The 21484-nt window shown below is 43.2% G+C and overlaps 1 protein-coding gene across 3 annotated transcripts in view; it reads right to left on the bottom strand.

The window, feature by feature from the left end:
- Nucleotides 1–664: 664 nt before the first annotated feature.
- The window catches only part of zgc:101566 (Transmembrane protein 263-B-like), a 55155-nt gene continuing 34335 nt past the window's right edge, over nt 665–21484 (bottom strand). For all 3 annotated transcript variants that reach the window (XM_052474715.1, XM_052474716.1, XM_035797998.2), the window contains exon 3: nt 665–2553. In XM_052474715.1, the coding sequence (XP_052330675.1) occupies nt 2273–2553 (281 nt within the window). In that variant the 3' untranslated portion in view covers nt 665–2272. The remainder of the gene's footprint in view (nt 2554–21484) is intronic.

Below are 21484 nucleotides of genomic sequence, written 5' to 3'. Positions count from 1 at the left end.
CTGACAGTAACATCAGAGATAGATCCAACTCTTCCCTTTGCCTAGGTGATTTGGTGAAGTGCACAGCACAGGGGAGAGATGATGGAGCACAGCTTGAGCCAAATGTCCCAAATGACACCCTATTCCCTTTATAGTGCCCTACCTTTGACCAGGGCCCATAGAGACTTGTAATAGGTGTAGTGCTGACTGTTGCCATGTGTCACTGAACAGATTATAGAGGCATGACCGAAGCCGAAATCAACCGAACATCCACATACGGATGAAATAGAAACTGGAAAATACATTATTTCACACCTTTGGAGTGGTTGAAAACAACCCAACCTGAACATCTATCCTCATCTCCTATTACTGCTCCTTGTACACAGCAAACGGCCACTACAGTATAAGGAGAGTAGAAGGTAGAGAAAAGTCCTCAACACCAGCAGAAGTAGGAAGTCAAGCTTACTGAGATATGAGTCAAGGAAATAGATACTATGTAATACAAAAGCAGACTTTGGAATATTCTGACAAATTTCTCTGCTTTTCCAATACATGTCATTGATTTCCTTGCTATCAGCTGGACCTATAACTGGAGGGTGAGGCTGGGGTAGAGAGAGGGCAGAGGGTCATACATACAGACATAAAGTAGTACCCTCTTTTAGCAACCGAATAAAATGCAACAATCTGAATTCAAATACAGAGTAGCTTTATTTATAGAATACAGCATCAGTTTTTGCAAAAATAGTTCTATCATAGAGAAAAATCTACTTAAAGGTCTTAAAGGTCCAGGTATGCGTCCCAAATTGCACCCTATTCCCTACACAGTGCACTACTTTTGACCAAAGCCCCTATGGGCCCTGGTCAAAAGTGCTGCACTAAATAGGGAAGCGGGTGTAATTTGGAACACACTTCAGGTTATAGTAACAGAGTCCCCAATACATATATTAACTAGCAGAAGTAAGAGACGAGGAAAACAGTAAATAGACAGGACAAGAGGAAAAAGCATCAAATGAAATAGGCAAGACTTGTGGTAATAATAAACAGGAAGAAGGGAAAAAGGAAGCATGCGGTGCTTAAAGTAAGGGCGTTGAAATACCATGCCAAGAGTGTTCTCTTTCTAGTGAACATTGAAATACAAAAAAAAAGAACAAAAAGATAACCAAAAAATAGATTGGTGTACACCTAATGTCTCATCAGAATGGACAGTAATTCAGCACTATGATAACAATGTAAACCATGTGGAAATGAATTAGCCTGTACCCAGATCTGTTTCTGGCATCTTGTCAACTCATTTTCATGCCAAACATATTGGCACCCAGAAGTGAATGGGATTCGTGGAAAGAAAAAGCAGGTTCGTTTTCAACTGGCCCTCATACTCCGGGAATGTCAGTGTGAACTATCAACTAACAGTACTTATCTATCTAATGTGTGTACATTGTACAGGTAGGCACATACATATAGATTTGAGGAAAGTCCATACAAGTGAATGAAATAGCATGAGTCCCGCATGGCACCCTATTCCCTATATAGCGCACTACTTTTAAACAAGAGGGCCCTGGTAAAAAGTAATGCACTATAAAGGGAATAGGGTGACATTTGCCATGCAGGCATGAACTATGACCCTTGACCTTACGTACGTGTGTTTCGTTGGTGGTGAAATGGTGCTTCATTTCTTTAAACACCCCAGGACCTCTGCTGATATAAGTAACATGTATACAAAAAGGTGTCTTTCAGGATGTTTTTAGATCCGTTTCTATGCAATAACACGCTTTATTTAACAGGTCTCCAACTCCCAAAAAAAAAAAAAAAATCCCCTCACCTGTTGTACAATAAAATAAAATAAAATCCAAGTTGCAATGGAGTTTCAAGACTGCAAAGTCCCTCTCCTACCTTCTCTATCTGCATCAATAGGATCCACGTACCTTTTATTCACATATCTATTATAATACACACTCTGTACATCTTCACATACACACGTCTTTTTTGGTGTGTGTTCTCCAATCACCGATGTCAAACTGGTGAAATTAAGCTGTGTAAAAGGACCTTTCACTTGGTTTTCATACCAACGTAAAGATAATAAAACTGGATAATAAAACTGACTTGAGATCCGCAAGCTTAACTCGGCTTTTCACGCAAGTTTCCCCATTGATGTCGTTGAATGATTTACGTGGAAATCCAAGGTACTTGGGCTTATCTCAACTCTGAATCGTTACCATCAGTAACCAGATGGATCCCATGCACAGCAGACAGATAATGAAGGACACATAGATTGGGGTGGTAGTTGGGTCTAGGCCTAATCCGACTTATCCTTTTTCTTCGGTGTCACTTTACTGGCTACTGCGGACCCTACTGCTCCAACTCCTCCCGTCACCACGGAAACGCCCCCTTTGACTAATCCCACGCCGGCGGCCGGCACGCTGGTCACCACCGTCTTGGTGATGTCATAGCTCTTACAGCCCACCCAGGCCACGCCTCCCCATGTCGCGCCGACCGCCCCTCTGGTCATGTTGAAGAGACCGCCGGTCACCCTCCAGATGACCCCCGCCTCGGTCTTAGGGTGGTCCTTCTCGCCGTCTGGAGGGGGGAGGGTTGGGAGGGGGGTGGGGGGGGGGATGAGGGAGAGAAAAAAATATGACTATTTATTTATTTATTTATTTATAGATTCATAGTTTGTGTCTAGGTGCCTGAAAGAAAGTGCCAGGTGAAACCTTCCCATTAGTCCTCTTCAGGGGTGTTCTATGGCTGTAGATGTTAGAGGAAAACAAAGCAGGTGATCTTTCCAGTCCCCTCAGAGGAACAACGAGGACCACCATACGCCAATCCATCATCCTGCATTTCCAACGCCTATCCTACATAGTCGACAACTTTTGACCAGGCCCCAAAAAGGATCTGGACAAAAGGAAAGCACTATGAAGGGACTATAGGGTGCCATTTGGGACACAGAGCCTCTCTTTAATAATAGTTCTACCTAGAATCTCAATACAAAGATTAATGTCAGATATCTGCCACTTACTTACACAAGGAGAATGTTGAATTGGTGTTTGACTGTATCACTCATTATTGTAAATAATTATTGTCTGACCTAAAGCAAATAAGGTCTATTACATGGCCTGACTGATACAAATCTGATGATGGGGACTTGTGTGGACTAAGAGTTCACTTTAAATCGCTCATATTGTATTAATTTCCTAATTCACATAAAGTTGAAGTTGGAAGTTTACATACACCTTAGCCAAATACATTTAAACTCAGTTTTTCACAATTCCTGACATTTAATCAAAGTAAAAATTCCCTGTCTTAGGTCAGTTAGGATCACCACTTCATTTTAAGAATGTGAAATGTCAGAATAATAGTAGAGAGAATGATTTATTTCAGCTTTTATTTCTTTCATCACATTCACAGTGGGTCAGAAGTTTACATACACTCAATTAGCATTTGGTAGCATTGCCTTTAAATTGTTTAACTTGGGTCAAATCTTTCAGGTAGCCTTCCACAATAAGTTGGGTGATATTTAGCTCATTCCTCCTGACAGAGCAGGTGTAACTGAGTCAGGTTTGTAGGCCTCCTTGCTCGCACATGCGTTTTCAGTTCTGCCCACAGATTTTCTATGTGATTGAGGTCAGGGCTTTGTGATGGCCACTCCAATACCTTGACTTTGTTGATTTTGCCACAACTTTGAAAGTGTGCTTGGGGTCATTGTCCATTTGGAAGACCCATTTAAAACCAAGCTTTAACTTCCTGACTGATGTCTTGAGATGTTTCTTCAATATATCCACATACATTTCCATCCTCATGATCCCATCTATTTTGTGAAGTGCAGCAGACCCCCCTGCAGCAAAGCACCCCCAAAACATGATGCAGCCATTGTACCGTGCTTCCACGATGTCATGGGATGGTGTTCTTCGCTCTGGATAAGAGCGTCCCCTAAATTTCTCCTCCAGACACATACATGGTCATCCTATGATCCCAGTTCTATTTTGTTTCATCAGACCAGAGCAAACATTTCTCCACAACATGAGTATGATCTTTGTCCGGTTGGGATGGTGCAGTTGCAAACTTTAGTCTGTCTTTTTTATGGTGGTTTTGGAGAAGTGGCTTCTTTCTTGCTGAGCGGCCTTTCGGGTTATGTCAATATAGGACTCGTTTTACTGTGGATATAGATACTTTTGTTCCTGTTTCCTCTAGCATCTTCACAAGGTCCTCTGCTGTTGTTCTGGGATTGATTTGCACTTTTCGCACCAAAGTACGTTCATCCCTAGGAGACAGAACGCGTCTCTTTCCTGAGCGGTATGATGGCTGCGTGGTCCCATGGTGTTTATACTTTTGTGCAATTGTTTGTACAGATGAACATGGTACCTGCAGGCATTTGGAAATTGCTCCCAAGGATGAACCAGACCTGTGGAGGTCTACAATTTGTTTTCTGAGATCTTGGCTGATTTATTTTGATTTTCCCATGATGGCAAGCAAAGAGGCACTGAGTTTGAAGGTAGGCCTAAAAAAACATCCACAGGTACACCTCCAATTGTCTCAAATGATGTCAACTTGCCTATCAGAAGCTTCTAAAGCCATGACATAATTTTATGGAATTTTCCAAGCTGTTTAAAGGCACAGTCAACTTACTGTATGTAAACTTCTGACCCACTGGAATTGTGATACAGTGAATTATAAGTGAAATAATCTGTCTGTCAACAATTGTTGTAAAAATGATTTGTGTCATGCACAAAGTAGATGTCCTAAACGACTTGCCAAAACTATTGTTCGTTAACAAGAAATTTGTGGAATGGTTGAAAAAACTCCACTTCAACTGTACACTATATATACAAAAGTATGTGGACATACCTTCAAATAAATGGATTCAGCTATTTCAGCCACACCTGTTGCTGGCCCGTGTATGAAATCGAGCACACAGCCATGCAATCTCCAAAGACAAACAATAGCAGTAAATGGCCTTACTGAAAAGCTCAGTGACATTCAACGTGGCACCTTCCCAACAAGTCAGTTCATCAAATGTCTGCCCTTCTAGAGCTGCCCAAGTCAACTTTAAGTGGAAACGTCTAGAAGCAACAATGGCTCAGCCGCCAAGTGGTAGGCCACACAAGGTCACAGAAAGGTGCTGTAGCACGCAGCACGCAGCGCATACAAATCGTCTGTTCCCAGTTGCAACACTCACTACCGAGTTCCAAACTGCCTCCGGAAGCAACGTCAGTACAATAACTGTTCGTCGGGAGCTTTGTGAAATCGGTTCCCATGGCCGAGCAGCCACACACAAGCCCAAGATCACCATGCGCAATGCCAAGCGTCAGCTGGAATGGTGTAAAGCTCGCCGTCATTGGACTCCGGAGCAGTGGAAATGTGTTCTCTGAAGTGATGAATCACCATCTGGCAGTCTGACGGACAAATCTGGGTTTGGTGAATGCCAGGAGAACGCTATCTGCCCCAATGCATAGTGCCAACTGTAAAGTTTGGAAGAGGAGGAATAATGGTCTGGGGCTGTTTTTCATGGTTCAGGCTAGGCCCCCCCTAGGGAAATCTTAACGTTAAAGCATACAATGACATTCTAGACAATTCTGTGCTTCCAACTTTGTAGCTGCAGTTTTGGGAAGGCCCTTTCCTGTTTCAGTTTGACAATGCTCCCATGCACAAAGCGAGGTCCATAAAGAAATGGTGTGGAAGAACTTGACTGGCCTGCAGAAAGCACTGACCTGAATTGGAATGCCGACTGCGAGCCAGGCCTAAAATTGCAGAGCATCAGCGCCCGATCTCACTAATGCTCGCGGCTGAATGGAAGCAAGTCCCTGCAGCAATGTTCCAATATATAGTGGAAAGTCTTCCCAGAAAAGTGGAGGCTGGAATAGCAGCAAAGGGGGGACCAACTCCATATTAATGCCCGCCCATGATTTTGGAATGAGACATCCAACGAACAGGTGTCCACATACTTTTGGCGTATGCCGTGTATATTACAATATACAGGCCACTGCCAAAATAAAGGAAACACCAACATAAAGTCTCTTAAAAAGGATTTGGGCCACCACAAGCTCCCAGAACAACTTAAATGTGCCTTGGCATAGATTATACAAGTGTCTGGAGGGATGTGACACCATTCTTTTCCAAGAAATTCCATAATTTGGTGTTTTGTTGATGGTGGTGGAAAACGCTGTCTCAGGCGACACTACTGCATCTCCCATAAGTGTTCAACTGGGTTAAGATCTTGTTGCACGCACACAGAGAACAAAAATATAAACGCAACATGTAAAGTGTTGGTCCTATGTTTCATGAGATGAAATAAAAGGTCCCAGAAATGTTCCATACGCACAAAAAGCTTATTTCTCTAACATTTTGTGCACAAAAATGTTAACATCCCTGTGAGCATTACTCCTTTGCCAAGATAATTCATCAACCTGAACGGTGTGGCATGTTAAGAAGCTGATTAAACAGCATGATCATTAGACAGGTGCACCTTGTGCTGGGGACAATAAAAGGACACTCTAAAATGTGCAGTTTTGTCACACATCACAATGCGACAAATGTCTCAAGTTTTGAGGGAGCATGTAATTGGCATGCTGACTGCAGCAATGTCCACTAGAGTTGTTGTAAGATAATTGAATGTTAATTTCTTTACCATAAGCCGCATAACAACGTCATTTTAAAGAATTTGGCAGTACGTTCTACCGGCCTCACCACCGCAGACCACGTGTAACCACGCCAGCTCAGGACCTCCACATCTGGTTTCTTCACCCGCAGGATCGTCTAAGACCAGCCACCCGGACAGCTGATGAAACTGAGGAGTGTTTCTGTCTGTAAAAAAATCCCTTTTGCGGGGAAAAAAACATATTCTGATTGGCTGAGCCCCTTCCCAGTCATGTGAAATCCATAGATTAGGGCCTAATGAATTTCAATTGACTGATTTCCTTATATGATCTGTCACTTACTAAAATTGTTGCATGTACATTTTTTGTCCAGTATATATATATATAAAAAAGACAAGTCCTGAGTACTTGACTCCCCCCCACCCTTCTAGCTCTGACTTTTTTGATTGCTACTTTATTTCTGAAAAGTGGACTTACCATGCCTGGGATATGTGGTCGTCCCACCTAGCTATCTTAAGATGAATGCACTAACTGTCATTCTGGATAAGAGCATCTCCTAAAATGTCAAATGTAAAACATGTGAGTATCGTGACAATATCGTATTGTGAGGTCCCTGGCAATTCCCAGCACCTTAAATACAACTATATACACTTTATTGAAGCTGTCATCCACCACAAGCCTGTTGGTATAAAACGTTTATTAGTGGAAACTTGGCTTTACAGCTTGGGGAAAATAAAAGGCACCTATAAAATGGGTAATGGTGTTGTTGGTCTATGTAAGGTCTGTGGCTGTAGTGAATCACAATGCATGTCCATGGTTGTTGCCACTGCTTACAGATGACTGAGTCATAGGCTAAGGCTTTAAAATGTGGCATAAAATGTGGACAGAAAAAGCTTTTTAAAAGTAACTTCGTAGGAGAGAGAGAGAGAGAGACCTTTCCCTCCCCACATACCCCCACAGAAACAACTATGACAAAGTGAAAAACAAAAACGGAGTACATCTCGTGAAGCTCTGTCGAACACTGGGTCTGTACATAGTCAATAGTAGGCTGAGAGGGGACTCTTTTTGGTAGGTAAACCTACAGCTCATCCCTTGGCAGCAGCAACTACTTCCTCACCAACCTAAAGCCAGAGTCTCTCAGAGCCTTCACAGTCAGCCCACTAACACCTCTCTCAGACCACAGTAAAATCAGTGTATCTGAAAGGAGCAGAACCCAACCATGAAGCATCACGGCCCAATAAATTACATGGTACAAAACAGGCCTATAGATGGAGTGCAAACAGTACAGACATCTACCAAAAAGCAATTAGTAGCCCAAAAATACAATCTTTCCTGGACAACTTTTTAGCCTTAACATTCTCCTACAGCAATGAAGGTGTCAATTTAGGAACATAAACTTTATATTTGACAAATTAGCCTCCTTGGCTAATCTAAAGAAGCATAAGATCAAACCAGAAATAACAGATAATGAAAAATGGTTTGATAATGATTGCAAAAATCTAAGAAAGTAATTGAGAAATATATCTATTCAAAAACACAGAGAACCAGACAACAAAAATATACGGCTTCAATTTGGGGAAACACTGAAGCAATACAAACACACCCTAAGAACAAAAAAGGAACAGCACATTAGAAATCAGCTGGATGGAATTGAGGAATCCACAGAATCAAACCACTTCTGGGAGAATTGGAATAAATTAAACAAACCTCATCATGAGGAATTGGCGCTCAAAAATGGGGATTTGTGGAGAAATCACGTTGCAAACCTCTACAGCAATATAACAAAGAGCCCAGAACAAAAAAATATACGAGAAAAATGACAAATCCTTGAATCAGCAGTCAAAGACTATCAGAATAGTTAATAGTTACTTCCGGCGCCGACAGAGATGGCCGCCTCGCTTCGCGTTCCTAGGAAACTATGCAGTTTTTTTTTTTTACGTGTTATTTCTGACATTAGTACCCCAGGTCATCTTAGGTTTCATTACATACAGTCGAGAAGAACTACTGAATATAAGAGCAGCGTCAACTCACCATCAGTACGACCAAGAATATAACTTTCGCGAAGCGGATCCTGTGTTCTGCCTTTCACCCAGGACAACGGAATGGATCCCAGCCGGCGACCCCAAAAAACGACTTCGTAAAAGAGGGAAACGAAGCGGTCTTCTGGTCAGACTCCGGAGACGGGCACATCGTGCACCACTCCCCAGTATACTTCTCGCCAATGTCCAGTCTCTTGACAACAAGGTTGATGAAATCCAAGCAAGGGTAGCATTCCAGAGGAACATCAGAGACTGTAACGTTCTCTGCTTCACGGAAACATGGCTCACTGGAGAGACGCTATCGGAGTCGGTGTAGCCAGCTGGTTTCTCCACGCATTGCGCCGACAAAAACAAACATCTTTCTGGTAAGAAGAGGGGCGGGGGCGTATGCCTTATGGCTAACGAGACGTGGTGTAGTCACAAAAACATACAGGAACTCAAGTCCTTCTGTTCACCTGATTTAGAATTCCTCACAATCAAATGTCGACCGCATTATCTACCAAGGGAATTCTCTTTGATTATAATCACAGCCGAATATATTCCCCCCCAAGCAGACACATCGATGGCTCTGAACAAACTTTATTTGACTCTTTGCAAACTGGAATCCATACATCCTGAGGCTGCATTCATTGTAGCTGGGGATTTTAACAAGGCTAATCTGAAAACAAGACTCCCTAAATTGTATCAGCATATCGATTGCGCAACCAGGGCTGGCAAAACCTTGGATCATTGCTATTCTAACTTCCGCGACGCATATAAGGCCCTGCCCCACCCTCCTTTCGGAAAAGCTGACCACGACTCCATTTTGTTGATCCCTGCCTACAGACAGAAACTAAAACAAGAAGCTCCCACGCTGAGGTCTGTCCAACGCTGGTCCGACCAATCTGATTCCACACTCCAAGACTGCTTCCATCACGTGGACTGGGATATGTTTCGTATTGCGTCAGACAACAACATTGACGAATATACGCTGATTCGGTGTGCGAGTTCATTAGAACGTGCGTTGAAGATGTCGTTCCCATAGCAATGATTAAAACATTCCCAAACCAGAAACCGTGGATTGATGGCAGCATTCGCGTGAAACTGAAAGCGCGAACCACTGCTTTTAATCAGGGCAAGGTGACCGGAAATATGACCGAATACAAACAGTGTAGCTATTCCCTCCGCAAGGCAATCAAACAAGCTAAGCGTCAGTATAGAGACAAAGTAGAATCTCAATTCAACGGCTCAGACACAAGAGGTATGTGACAGGATCTACAGTCGGGGTGAGTAAAACGCGGCCATGCGGCCTCTCGCTACCAAAATCTGTGGACTCTCCTTCACTGCAGCCGAGGTGAGTAAAACATTTAAACGTGTTAACCCTTGCAAGGCTGCAGGCCCAGATGGCATCCCCAGCCGCGCTCTCAGAGCATGCGCAGACCAGCTGGCTGGTGTGTTTACGGACATATTCAATCAATCCCTATCCCAGTCTGCTGTTCCCACATGCTTCAAGAGGGCCACCATTGTTCCTGTTCCCAAGAAAGCTAAGGTAACTGATCTAAACGACTACCGCCCCGTAGCACTCACTTCCGTCATCATGAAGTGCTTTGAGAGACTAGTCAAGGACCATATCACCTCCACCCTACCTGACACCCTAGATCCACTCCAATTTGCTTACCGCCCAAATAGGTCCACAGACGATGCAATCTCAACCACACTGCACACTGCCCTAACCCATCTGGATAAGAGGAATACCTATGTGAGAATGCTGTTCATCGACTACAGCTTGGCATTTAACACCATAGTACCCTCCAAGCTCGTCATCAAGCTCGAGACCCTGGGTCTCGACCCCGCCCTGTGCAACTGGATACTGGACTTCCTGACGGGCCGTCCCCAGGTGGTGAGGGTAGGCAACAACATCTCCACCCCGCTGATCCTCAACACTGGGGCACCACAAGGGTGCGTTCTGAGCCCTCTCCTGTACTCCCTGTTCACCCACGACTGCGTGGCCCCGCTCGCCTCCAACTCAATCATCAAGTTTGCGGACGACACAACAGTGGTAGGCTTAATTACCAACAACGACGAGACGGCCTACAGGGAGGAGGTGAGGGCCCTCGGAGTGTGGTGTTAGGAAAATACCCTCACACTCAACGTCAACAAAACTAAGGAGATGATTGTGGACTTCAGGAAACAGCAGAGGGAACACCCCCCTATCCACATCGATGGAACAGTAGTGGAGAGGGTAGAAAGTTTTAAGTTCCTCGGCATACACATCACAGCGAAACTGAATTGGTCCACCCACACAGACAGCATCGTGAAGAAGGCGCAGCAGCGCCTCTTCAACCTCAGGAGGCTAAAGAAATTTGGCTTGTCAACAAAAGCACTCACAAACTTCTACAGATGCACAATCGAGTGCATCCTGGCGGGCTGTATCACCGCCTGGTACGGCAACTGCTCCGCCCACAACCGTAAGGCTCTCCAGAGGGTAGTGAGGTCTGCACAACGCATCACCGGGGGCAAACTACCTGCCCTCCAGGACACCTACACCACCCGATGTTACAGGAAGGCCATAAAGATCATCAAGGACAACAACCACCCGAGCCACTGCCTGTTCACCCCACTATCATCCAGAAGGCGAGGTCAGTACAGGTGCATCAAAGCTGGGACCGAGAGACTGAAAAACAGCTTCTATCTCAAGGCCATCAGACTGTTAAACAGCCACCACTAACATTGATTGGCTGCTGCCAACACACTGACTCAACTCCAGCCACTTTAATAATGGGAATTGATGGGAAATGATGTAAAATATATCACTAGCCACTTTAAACAATGCTACCTAATATAATGTTTACATACCCTACATTATTCATCTCATATGTATACATATATACTGTATATCATCTACTGCATCTTTATGTAATACATGTATCACTAGCCACTTTAACTATGCCACTTTGTTTACACTCATCTCATATGTATATACTGTACTCGATATCATCTACTGTATCTTGCCTATGCCGCTCTGTACCATCACTCATTCATATATCTTTATGTACATATTCTTTATCCCCCTACACTTGTGTGTATAAGACAGTAGTTTTGGAATTGTTAGTTAGATTACTTGTTGGTTATTACTGCATTGTCGGAACTAGAAGCACAAGCATTTCGCAACACTCGCATTAACATCTGCTAACCATGTGTATGTGACAAATACAATTTTATTTGATTTGAGAATCCTGTGGATACCCCAATTACAGACTAATAATTATTGGAAAAACTATGCACTCTCCAACCCAAAAAGGCCTGTGTTGCTGTTGGTATTTTAAATTAAATCAAATATACAGACAAATTCAAATTGGCTATACTCAAACTCTTCAACATTATCCTCACTGCAGGTATTTTCCCCAATATTTGGAACCAGGGATTGATCACACCAATCTATAAAAATTGAGACAAATTTGACCCCAAATAATAAGGAATTTGCGTTAACAGCAACTTGGGAAAAATTCTCTAAAGTATTATAAATAGCAGACTACATCATTTCCTTGACGAACACAACGTCCTCAGCAAGAATCCAGATTGGATTTCAAAAAAATTATCGTACAACAGACCACATTTACACCCTCCACACTTTAATTGATAAACAAGTAAACCAAAACAAAGGCAAAACCTACTTGTGTTTTGTATATTTCAAGAAAGCATTTGATTCAATTTGGCATAAAGGTATTTTTTTATAAACTAATAGAAAGTGGTATTGGAGGGAAAACATATGATTTTATTAAATCAATGTACACTAATAACAAATGTGCGGTTAAAATTGGCAACAAGCAAACAGACTTCTTCTCTCAGGGACCGGGAGTGAAACAGGCCTGCCCAATAAGTCCAACACTATTTAACATCTACATTAATGAATTGGCAAAAACATTAGAAGAATCGGCAGCACCTGGTATCACCCTACACAACACTGAAATCAAGTGTCTGCTGTACGCAGATGACCTGGTGCAGCACCTAGATCGTCTTCACAGGTTCTGTCAGACCTGGGCTCTGACCGTTAACCTAAAAAAAACTAATATAATGATATTCCAAAAAAGGTCCGGAAATCAGGATGACAAATATAAATTCTATTTGGACACAGTTCTATTAGAACACACCAAAAACTACACATATCTAGGACTAAATATCAGCAACACAAGTAGCTTTCACATGGCTGTGAATAAGCTGAGAGACAAAGCAAGAGCATTCTATGCCATTAAAAGGAACATCAAAATCGAAATTCCAATTAGAATCTGGCTCAAAGGGTTTCAATCAGTTATAGAACCAATTGCTCTATATGGCAGTGAAGTATGGGGTCCAGTCTCTAATAATGAATTTACCAAATGGGACAAACATCCAATCGAAATACTGCATGCAGAGTTTTGCAAGACTGTATTGCAAGTGCAAAGAAGAACTCCAAATAACGCATGGAGAGCAGAATTGGGCCGATACTCCCTCCTCATTCAAATAGAAAAAAAGAGTCATCAAATTTTACAACCATCTCAGCTCTACCATGTCAAGAGATGAAACAAGAGAAGAGTCCCCTCAGCCAGCTGGTTCTGAGGCTCAGTTCACCAACCCAAACCAACACCATAGAGCCTCAGGACAGCACTCAGAAAGACAACAAAAAAAAGTAAACTTCAATGCTATTTGGCTCTAAACAGACAGTACATGGTGGCAGACTGTCTGACCACTGTGACTGATAGAAAACTGAGGACAACATTGACTAGGTACAGACTCAGTGAGCACAGTCTGGCTATAGAGACCGGTCGTCACAGACAAACCTGGCCGCCTAGAGAGCACAGTCTGGCTATAGAGGCCGGTCGTCACAGACAAACCTGGCTGCCCAGAGAGCACAGTCTGGCTATAGAGGCCAGTCGTCACAGACAAACCTGGCTGCCCAGAGAGCACAGTCTGGCTATAGAGGCCGGTCGTCACAGACAAACCTGGCTGCCCAGAGAGCACAGTCTGGCTATAGAGGCCGGTCGTCACAGACAAACCTGGCTGCCCAGAGAGCACAGTCTGGCTATAGAGGCCGGTCGTCACAGACAAACCTGGCTGCCCAGAGAGCACAGTCTGGCTATAGAGGCCGGTCGTCACAGACAAACCTGGCTGCCCAGAGAGGACAGTCTGGCTATAGAGGCCGGTCGTCACAGACATACCTGGCTGCCCAGAGAGGACAGGCTGTGCTCACTCTGCTCCAGGGGAAAGGTAGAGACAGAGCTGAATTTCCTATGACACTGTAACAAATACTCAGACCTAAGAGAATATTTCTTTCCCAAAATTATAATTCAATCCAAAGAATTTGAAACTATGAAAGATGAAGAAAAAAATCAAATACCTGTATTCATTAGGTGAAAAGCCAAAATGTGCAGTTTTGGCAGCTGTCCTCCTGCCACAACCTCAGGGACAGCCAGTGAAAAGGGCAAAGTAATGTTGATAATATTTCCCATCTTGTTTTGTTTTTTCTTTCATACCACATCATGTGTCTTCTCAGTCATGTTGACACTGGTCTACTACCATTGCTTTAATGTATTTAATGTAGGCGGTGGCCCGTTCCTGTAGGTTCATGCTCTACAACATCCGCAGAGTACGACCCTGCCTCACACAGGAAGCGGCGCAGGTCCTAATCCAGGCACTTGTCATCTCCCGTCTGGATTACTGCAACTCGCTGTTGGCTGGGCTCCCTGCCTGTGCCATTAAACCCCTACAACTCATCCAGAACGCTGCAGCCCGTCTGGTGTTCAACCTTCCCAAGTTCTCTCACGTCACCCTGCTCCTCCGCTCTCTCCACTGGCTTCCAGTTGAAGCTCGCATCCGCTACAAGACCATGGTGCTTGCCTACGGAGCTGTGAGGGGAACGGCACCTCAGTACCTCCAGGCTCTGATCAGGCCCTACACCCAAACAAGGGCACTGCGTTCATCCACCTCTGGCCTGCTCGCCTCCCTACCACTGAGGAAGTACAGTTCCCGCTCAGCCCAGTCAAAACTGTTCGCTGCTCTGGCCCCCAATGGTGGAACAAACTCCCCACGACGCCAGGACAGCGGAGTCAATCACCACCTTCCGGAGACACCTGAAACCCCACCTCTTTAAGGAATACCTAGGATAGGATAAAGTAATCCTTCTCACCCCCCTTAAAAGATTTAGATGCACTATTGTAAAGTGGCTGTTCCACTGGATGTCATAAGGTGAATGCACCAATTTGTAAGTCGCTCTGGATAAGAGCGTCTGCTAAATGACTTAAATATAATGTAAATGTAATGTAAATGTATTGTTGTTCTCATTAATATTGTTGTTGTAGTTGTTGTTAATGGTAATCCCATGTCCACTACTACTATTATTATTGCTGTTGGTCCCACCATTTATTTATATATAAATATATATATTTTATATTTAAATACATATTTTTATTTTTCGATATGTATACTTTGGCAATGTAAGTAAGTAATAATGAACTTGCCATGTCAATAAAGTCAATTGAATTGGAAGAGAGAGAGAGAGAGAGAGAGAGAGAGAGAGAGAGAGAGAGAGAGAGAGAGAGAGAGAGAGAGAGAGAGAGAGAGAGAGAGAGAGAGAGAGAAGAGAGAGAGAGAGAGAGAGAGAGAGAGAGAGAGAGAGAGAGAGAGAGAGAGAGAGAGAGAGAGAGAGAGAGAGAGAGAGAGAGAGAGAGAGAGAGAGAGCGAGCGAGCTTTGGCAATGTGTACATTTTAACGTCATGCTAATAATATATAGAAATTGGGGGGGAAAGTACCATGCTAAATAATGTCTCCAGTGTTTAGTGAAGTCACATTCATTTCCTGATTAATACATCTTCATTTTTGGGTAAATCCAGCCCGTTTACTTCATTGTACAGTAAAGAAAAACGGCCTTTGCAGCCCATCACCTACTTCCTAGCACAGATATAATGTACCACTTCACCCTGGGTGATAAAGTACCCCCTATCCCGTCCTTGCATGATTTGACACAGTGATGTATATTCTCCCGTCTCAATCGAAGCATAACATTGAGGTGACAGAACTGTATGTCTTTCAGCCCCCCATTCCCCCTCCCAACCCCCCTTTGGCTTGACAAACATGAATTCCCTAATGTCGTAGCTAGCGAGGAGTGAGTGGTGAGCTTTTCACGTCGTTCCTTTTTACACTAACGACATGACTTTATAGAACGATTAGCCCTTCTGCTCCTCAAGGGGCCACCACTAGGCTATCGGACCCACCCCTATCTGACAGAGAACACGAACATTATACACGCAGGCCCCTTCACTTCTCTGCTAAAAAAAAGCTGCATAGGACAAACAGGCCCCTGTTCAAACTGTTGTAACAGTAAAATAAAGAAAGTGAAGGAGCCTTACTGTTCAACAACTACCTGGAATACTATTCAACAGTCAATAAACCACATTTCCAGTCGCTTCCTATCTGCATTAGGTACAGATATAAAAACCAACTGCGTATTAATGTGTAGGCACGCCAACAAATTCTCTTTCCCAGGCTGTGCCAAGTGTGTTGGCAGAGCCGTTACCATATGCTATTTATAGACGTCTTCATCTGTGGCTGAAAGAAGCCTCTCTGTGGACCCCCTGGTGTACACACAGTCATTCTCTTCACCACGTCAACCTGCACCTCTGGATAGTGGAAGGTCTGTCATAGCCCTTCACTCACATGGCCCGAGTCAAAAGTTGTGCACTACTATATAGGGAACGGAGTGTCATTTGGGAGGTGTGCCCTAGATCTCCTTATGCTGTCTAATCTTCAAACGTAGAAGCTTCTCATTAACAATAACGGAGGCCAAGACACACTAACACCAACTGTCACTAACGCCCGGTGTTATCACATCCTTGAGGGGTGAGATATAGTAGAATGTCACAACCTTACACTTCCTAAGCAACACCCTAACGTTCTACATCATTAAGAGTAGGCCTACCAGGAATTCTGCCTGGGTATGAACTCCCTGGAGATGTACAGTGCCTTCAGAAAATATTTAGGACCTCCACATCTCCCCCCACATTTTGTTACGTTACAGCCTTAATCTAAAATGGATTAAATACAAAAATACACACACACACAATACAATAGAAAAACAGAAAGACCTTATTTACGTAAGTATTTAGACCCTTTGCTATGAGACTCGAAATTGAGCTCGGGTGAATACCGTTCCCATTGATTATCCTTGAGATGTTTCAACAACTTGGAGTCCACCTGTGTTAAATTCAATTGATTGGACATGATTTGGAAAGGCACACATTTATCTATAAAAGGTCCCACAGTTGACAGTGCATGTCAGAGCAAATACCTAGCCATGACGTTGAAGGAATTAAAAAAATAATAATAATTTGCCAAAATGTCTAAAAATCTGTTTTTGCTTTGTCATTATGGGGTATTGTGTGTAAATTGACGAGGGAAAACTTTACAGTACACTGCTATAAAAAATTATAAAACAATTTTGTTATGTTGGGCACCTACTGACCAAAAATATTTTTTTTTAGGATATTTTGGTAAAATACAGGAAGACACCACATTACTACAAGACAAAACAGCTCAATCAAGCCTGATGGTCTTGTAAGTATAAAAGCAAAGCTTGCTTTCACATCATTTAAAAAAGCATGAAAAGGTTGCATAATGGTCATAGTGTAGGGTGTGAAGAATCCAATACCTTGCTCTTCTAAGACTATAAATTATAAACAGTTTGAGAAGGCAAACAGCCGAAGCAACCTGCCTACACATAGTCTAAGATACAATACCAACATAGCTACTGGTGCAGTTCAAAGCTGTATGCTGGAAAACCTTGGTAGAGCATGGGTGGAATAGGTAAATGCTGTGCTCATGTGAATTTCCTTTATTTCTCGGCTTCAGACCAACGCATAGTTTCCCTTACCGCCGGGTTTTGTTTTGAATAATAACAGTATGCATTTTTCTGGAAGAATTTCAAATGTAATTAGAGGTAATCACAATAAGCGTATCCTTTCCCAGAAGACACTTTAAGCAGGCCCACACACAATCATTGTACAGTATTGTACAGTAAACCCTTAAATCAGACCCCCCAAAAAAGTCAAAAGTGCAGTGTTGATTTTTTTATTCCAAAATTGTGCAAGTATTGTGGAGTGCACACAGCGACTTTTTAAGAAATACGCTAAAAGGCACAGAAACACACGATAGAACTAAGAATATCATACCTTTGAGCCTCTGAGCTTTTGAAGAACAGCTATGGTACTGCTCCCTGAGGAACCCAATAAGCCCGCATCCTTGTGTTCAACTGGGAAGAAGGCAAGGGACTTTAAAGTGTCTGAAATGGCACCCTATTCCTGTGCAACTTCAGGATCAAAGTAGAATCCGGCCAGTGAGGGTTTGAAGGTCCTTCTATGGAGGCGGCTGAGGCAGTGCTCTGGCCCCTATGGATAGCCGTGCTCAATTACAACCCGATTATGCACCACAGCAGTAGGCGATCTCTTCTTACTTACTTTTATTTACTCAAGGGAGCCCAATTGAGACCAGTGTCTTATTTGCAATGGTGCCCAGAGGGAGAAAAAAAAAATATTCATCAACACAACAACAAAAAAAGATAAAAACTACAAGACCGTTATAAATACATTACATCATGCTATTACAATAAGTTACTGTATAATATTGTGTCAATTGACACAATTGCAAAAACACATTTTACAACAGAGTTTTAAACTACCTGATGGGCACCAGGGAATGTGTCATTTGTTTTGTAAGGTATTCCATAACGGAGGTGCGTTAAAACTAAAGGTGGAGCTACCAAACCGTTTGGTATCTCATATTTTTATATTTCAACAGGGAAGGGAGGTATGTTGGAAGTTTGTGGAGCAGAGCTTTGTGAACAAGAAGTGAGTAATGAAGTGATCTATGGGACTTTAGAGAGGTCCAGCCAACCTGATATAGGATGCAGTGATGAGAATTGAAACTGTCACCTGTAATAAAGCGAAGGACACTACGGTAGATGGTAACCAATATGGTTTAAGAGTAGTAGCTACTATATGTGACTCGTTTCAGGAATCTAGGCATATGTCAAGCACTACTTCACAGGAGAGCCATTTGAACGTAAACTTTCTTCAATCAAAATGTGTTTTTTGGGGGCAGAAATCCCTTCCAAAAAATGTGAACTTTCATGTACCTTAATAACAAATGTGTATGCTATCTGTAAATACGAATAAAATTGTTAAATTACGAGCCAGGTTGGTTTAGCCACCGAAAAAAGGCAGGAACCTTCCCGCTAGCCATGATTGGCTGAGATAATGGGTGGGCTGGACATGCTGAGAGATGAGAATTGCTCCACTTTCTGGGGTTTTGAAACCAGTGGAATGCCCGATGGAATTCGAGTATGATAGCTAAGGAGAGGGAGAAAATGATGGCGTTTGATTACAAATATGCAGAGAGAAAAAAGTTACTTGGCTTGTTGTGGCGTGCCGGGCGCCTGCAGGTTGACTTCGGTCGTCAGTTGAAGTGTTTCCTCCGACACATTGGTGCGGCTGGTTGACGGCTTAAGCGGGCGGGCGTTAACCTTTTCACACATACCAACAAACGGATGTGATTAATCTACAGTGGTCCCTGGAGCGCATGCTCAAACCGGTGGGATTAGAGCGCTTATTTAGAACGTCCAGTTTCGATTGACGCAACAATCAGCTTTTGAGCTGGCTACACTGTTTTTTTTTTTTTTCCAAAGAAACATTTTGCACAAACGCAGTCCTTACAAAGTTATGTCCAGAATGTGGCCAGTTTATTTTTGGGTGCAATGTTCAGACATTCACAGCTTGTAAAATAATAATCACATTGTTCCTCAACTGCATTTTCTCGCTCCGAGTCTCTACTTTTATCTCATGTCAAAAACAACATTTCAAATGTTGCAACATAAGACTGAATCAAGCCGATCGGTCACATATAACCTACACAGGGTTTCAACTCGGAACCAACCCACTAATTCTACACAGCATCCTTTCCATCCTCTGCAGTGAGAATGTGAGATACATCAAATCTAGGCCTATATACCATCCATAGGACCGAATTTCATTGACCGATAATAAACCAAGCTGCTGATGGAGCCAAATATTCCCTCACTGCCTGTGTGCTGGAACAACCTCTAAAACCCTCCTTTGACTGTGTCCTAAATGGCACCCTATTCCCTGCATAGTGCACTACTTTTGACCAGAGCCCTATGGTAGTGTAGTGTACAATATAGTGCAGGGTTATTAAACTCTTACCCTATGAGGTCTGAAGCCTGCTGTTCTACTGTTCTGCCTGATAATTAATTGCACCCACCTGGTGTCTCAGGTCTAAATCAGTCCATGGATAGAGGGGATCCATTTCTTTAAAAGCAGTGAACTGGCTTTGAGGTCCACAGTTGAATTTGAGGGATGTAGGGAATAGGGTGCCATTTAGGACACATCATTGTCTCTTCTTAGTAAGGAGCTCCTCTCAGGGGGCCAGTATATTGCAGAGGTAAGGTATGCCTACCATAATGCTTGCCATAAATAATAATCCCATAAAACAAAAAGACAAATGGCTCCCTCCCAAATTGTAACCTCTTCCCTATGTAGTGGACTTCCTTTGACCAGGGCTCCAATCAAAAGTAGTGCACTGTATAGGATAAAGGGTACTATTTAGGACAATGACAATAAACCTGTTGAGGGTATAATATCTGCATGGCAGTTAAACTCTAACAGGGGAGGAAGCTATAGCAGCCTGCAGGCTAATTCAGCCTCTGCTGAGTCTCAGGGAATAGGGCAGCGTGCCAAACGGCACCCTATAATAGCATTCCCTATATAGCCCCATAGTTTCTGGTAAAAAAATAGGGTCCCATTTGGGATGAGGAGGAAGAGGATCTAGACTGCAGCATGTAGATACTGCAGTGTGGAGACTACCAAGTCTCAGATGGACCATTACAGGCACGCACACACACACTAGACCATTAGAGACTAGCTTTAATGTGCACTGATAAGCATACAGGGAACTGCTGCTCGTGGCATGGCATCATCTCTCTCCTTTGTGTGTGTGTGTGTGTGTGTGTGTGTGTGTGTGTGTGTGTGTGTGTGTGTGTGTGTGTGTGTGTGTGTGTGTGTGTGTGTGTGTGTGTGTGTGTGTGTGTGTGTGAACGTTACATGGGACCCTGGTGGATAAGAAGCCCAGGAGACCTCTACTGTACAGTATATAGATCCTCACTCAGCCCCTACCTTGGCCTCCACCCTAGTAATAGACTGTTCTCTCTGCTACCGGACGGCAAGCGGTACCAGAGCACCAAGTCTAGGTCCAAGAGGATTCTAAACAGCTTCTACCCCCAAGCCTTAAGACTCCTGAACATCTAATCAAATGGCCACCCAGACTATTTTCTTTGCCCTCCCACCCCCTTTTACGCCGCTGCTACTCTCTGTCATTATCTATGCATAATCACTTTAATAACTCTACCTACATGTACATATTACCTCAATTACCTCGACTAACCGGTGCCCCCGCACATTGACTCTGTACCGGTACACGCTGTATGTAGTCTGACTATTGTTATTTTACTGCTGCTCTTTAACTACTTGTTACTTTTATTTCTTATTCGTATATTTTAAACTGCATTGTTGGTTAGGGGCTTGTATTAAGCATTTCACTGTGAGGTTGCATTCGGCGCATGTGACTAATACAAGTTGATTTGATTTGATTACGCACCTCATAACATCTTAATGGGAATCCCAGGCCTGCTCCTAAGTGATTACACAACCAAGAACTTCATGCATGCTGCTATAACAGACACGATCTATCTACCTGGTCCCAGATATTTGTGGTCTGTTTTGGCCAACAGTGTTTTGGGGTGACAATGACAATAGGAGACAAGGTTATATACTGAGTAGGGCTGGGAATGGCCAGGGACTT

This window comes from Oncorhynchus keta, chromosome 22 (assembly GCF_023373465.1).
Source record: "Oncorhynchus keta strain PuntledgeMale-10-30-2019 chromosome 22, Oket_V2, whole genome shotgun sequence".
Classification (NCBI taxonomy): domain Eukaryota; kingdom Metazoa; phylum Chordata; class Actinopteri; order Salmoniformes; family Salmonidae; genus Oncorhynchus; species Oncorhynchus keta.
The sequence above is the reverse complement of the archived record's forward strand: the minus strand, read 5'-3'. Positions and strand labels throughout refer to the sequence as shown.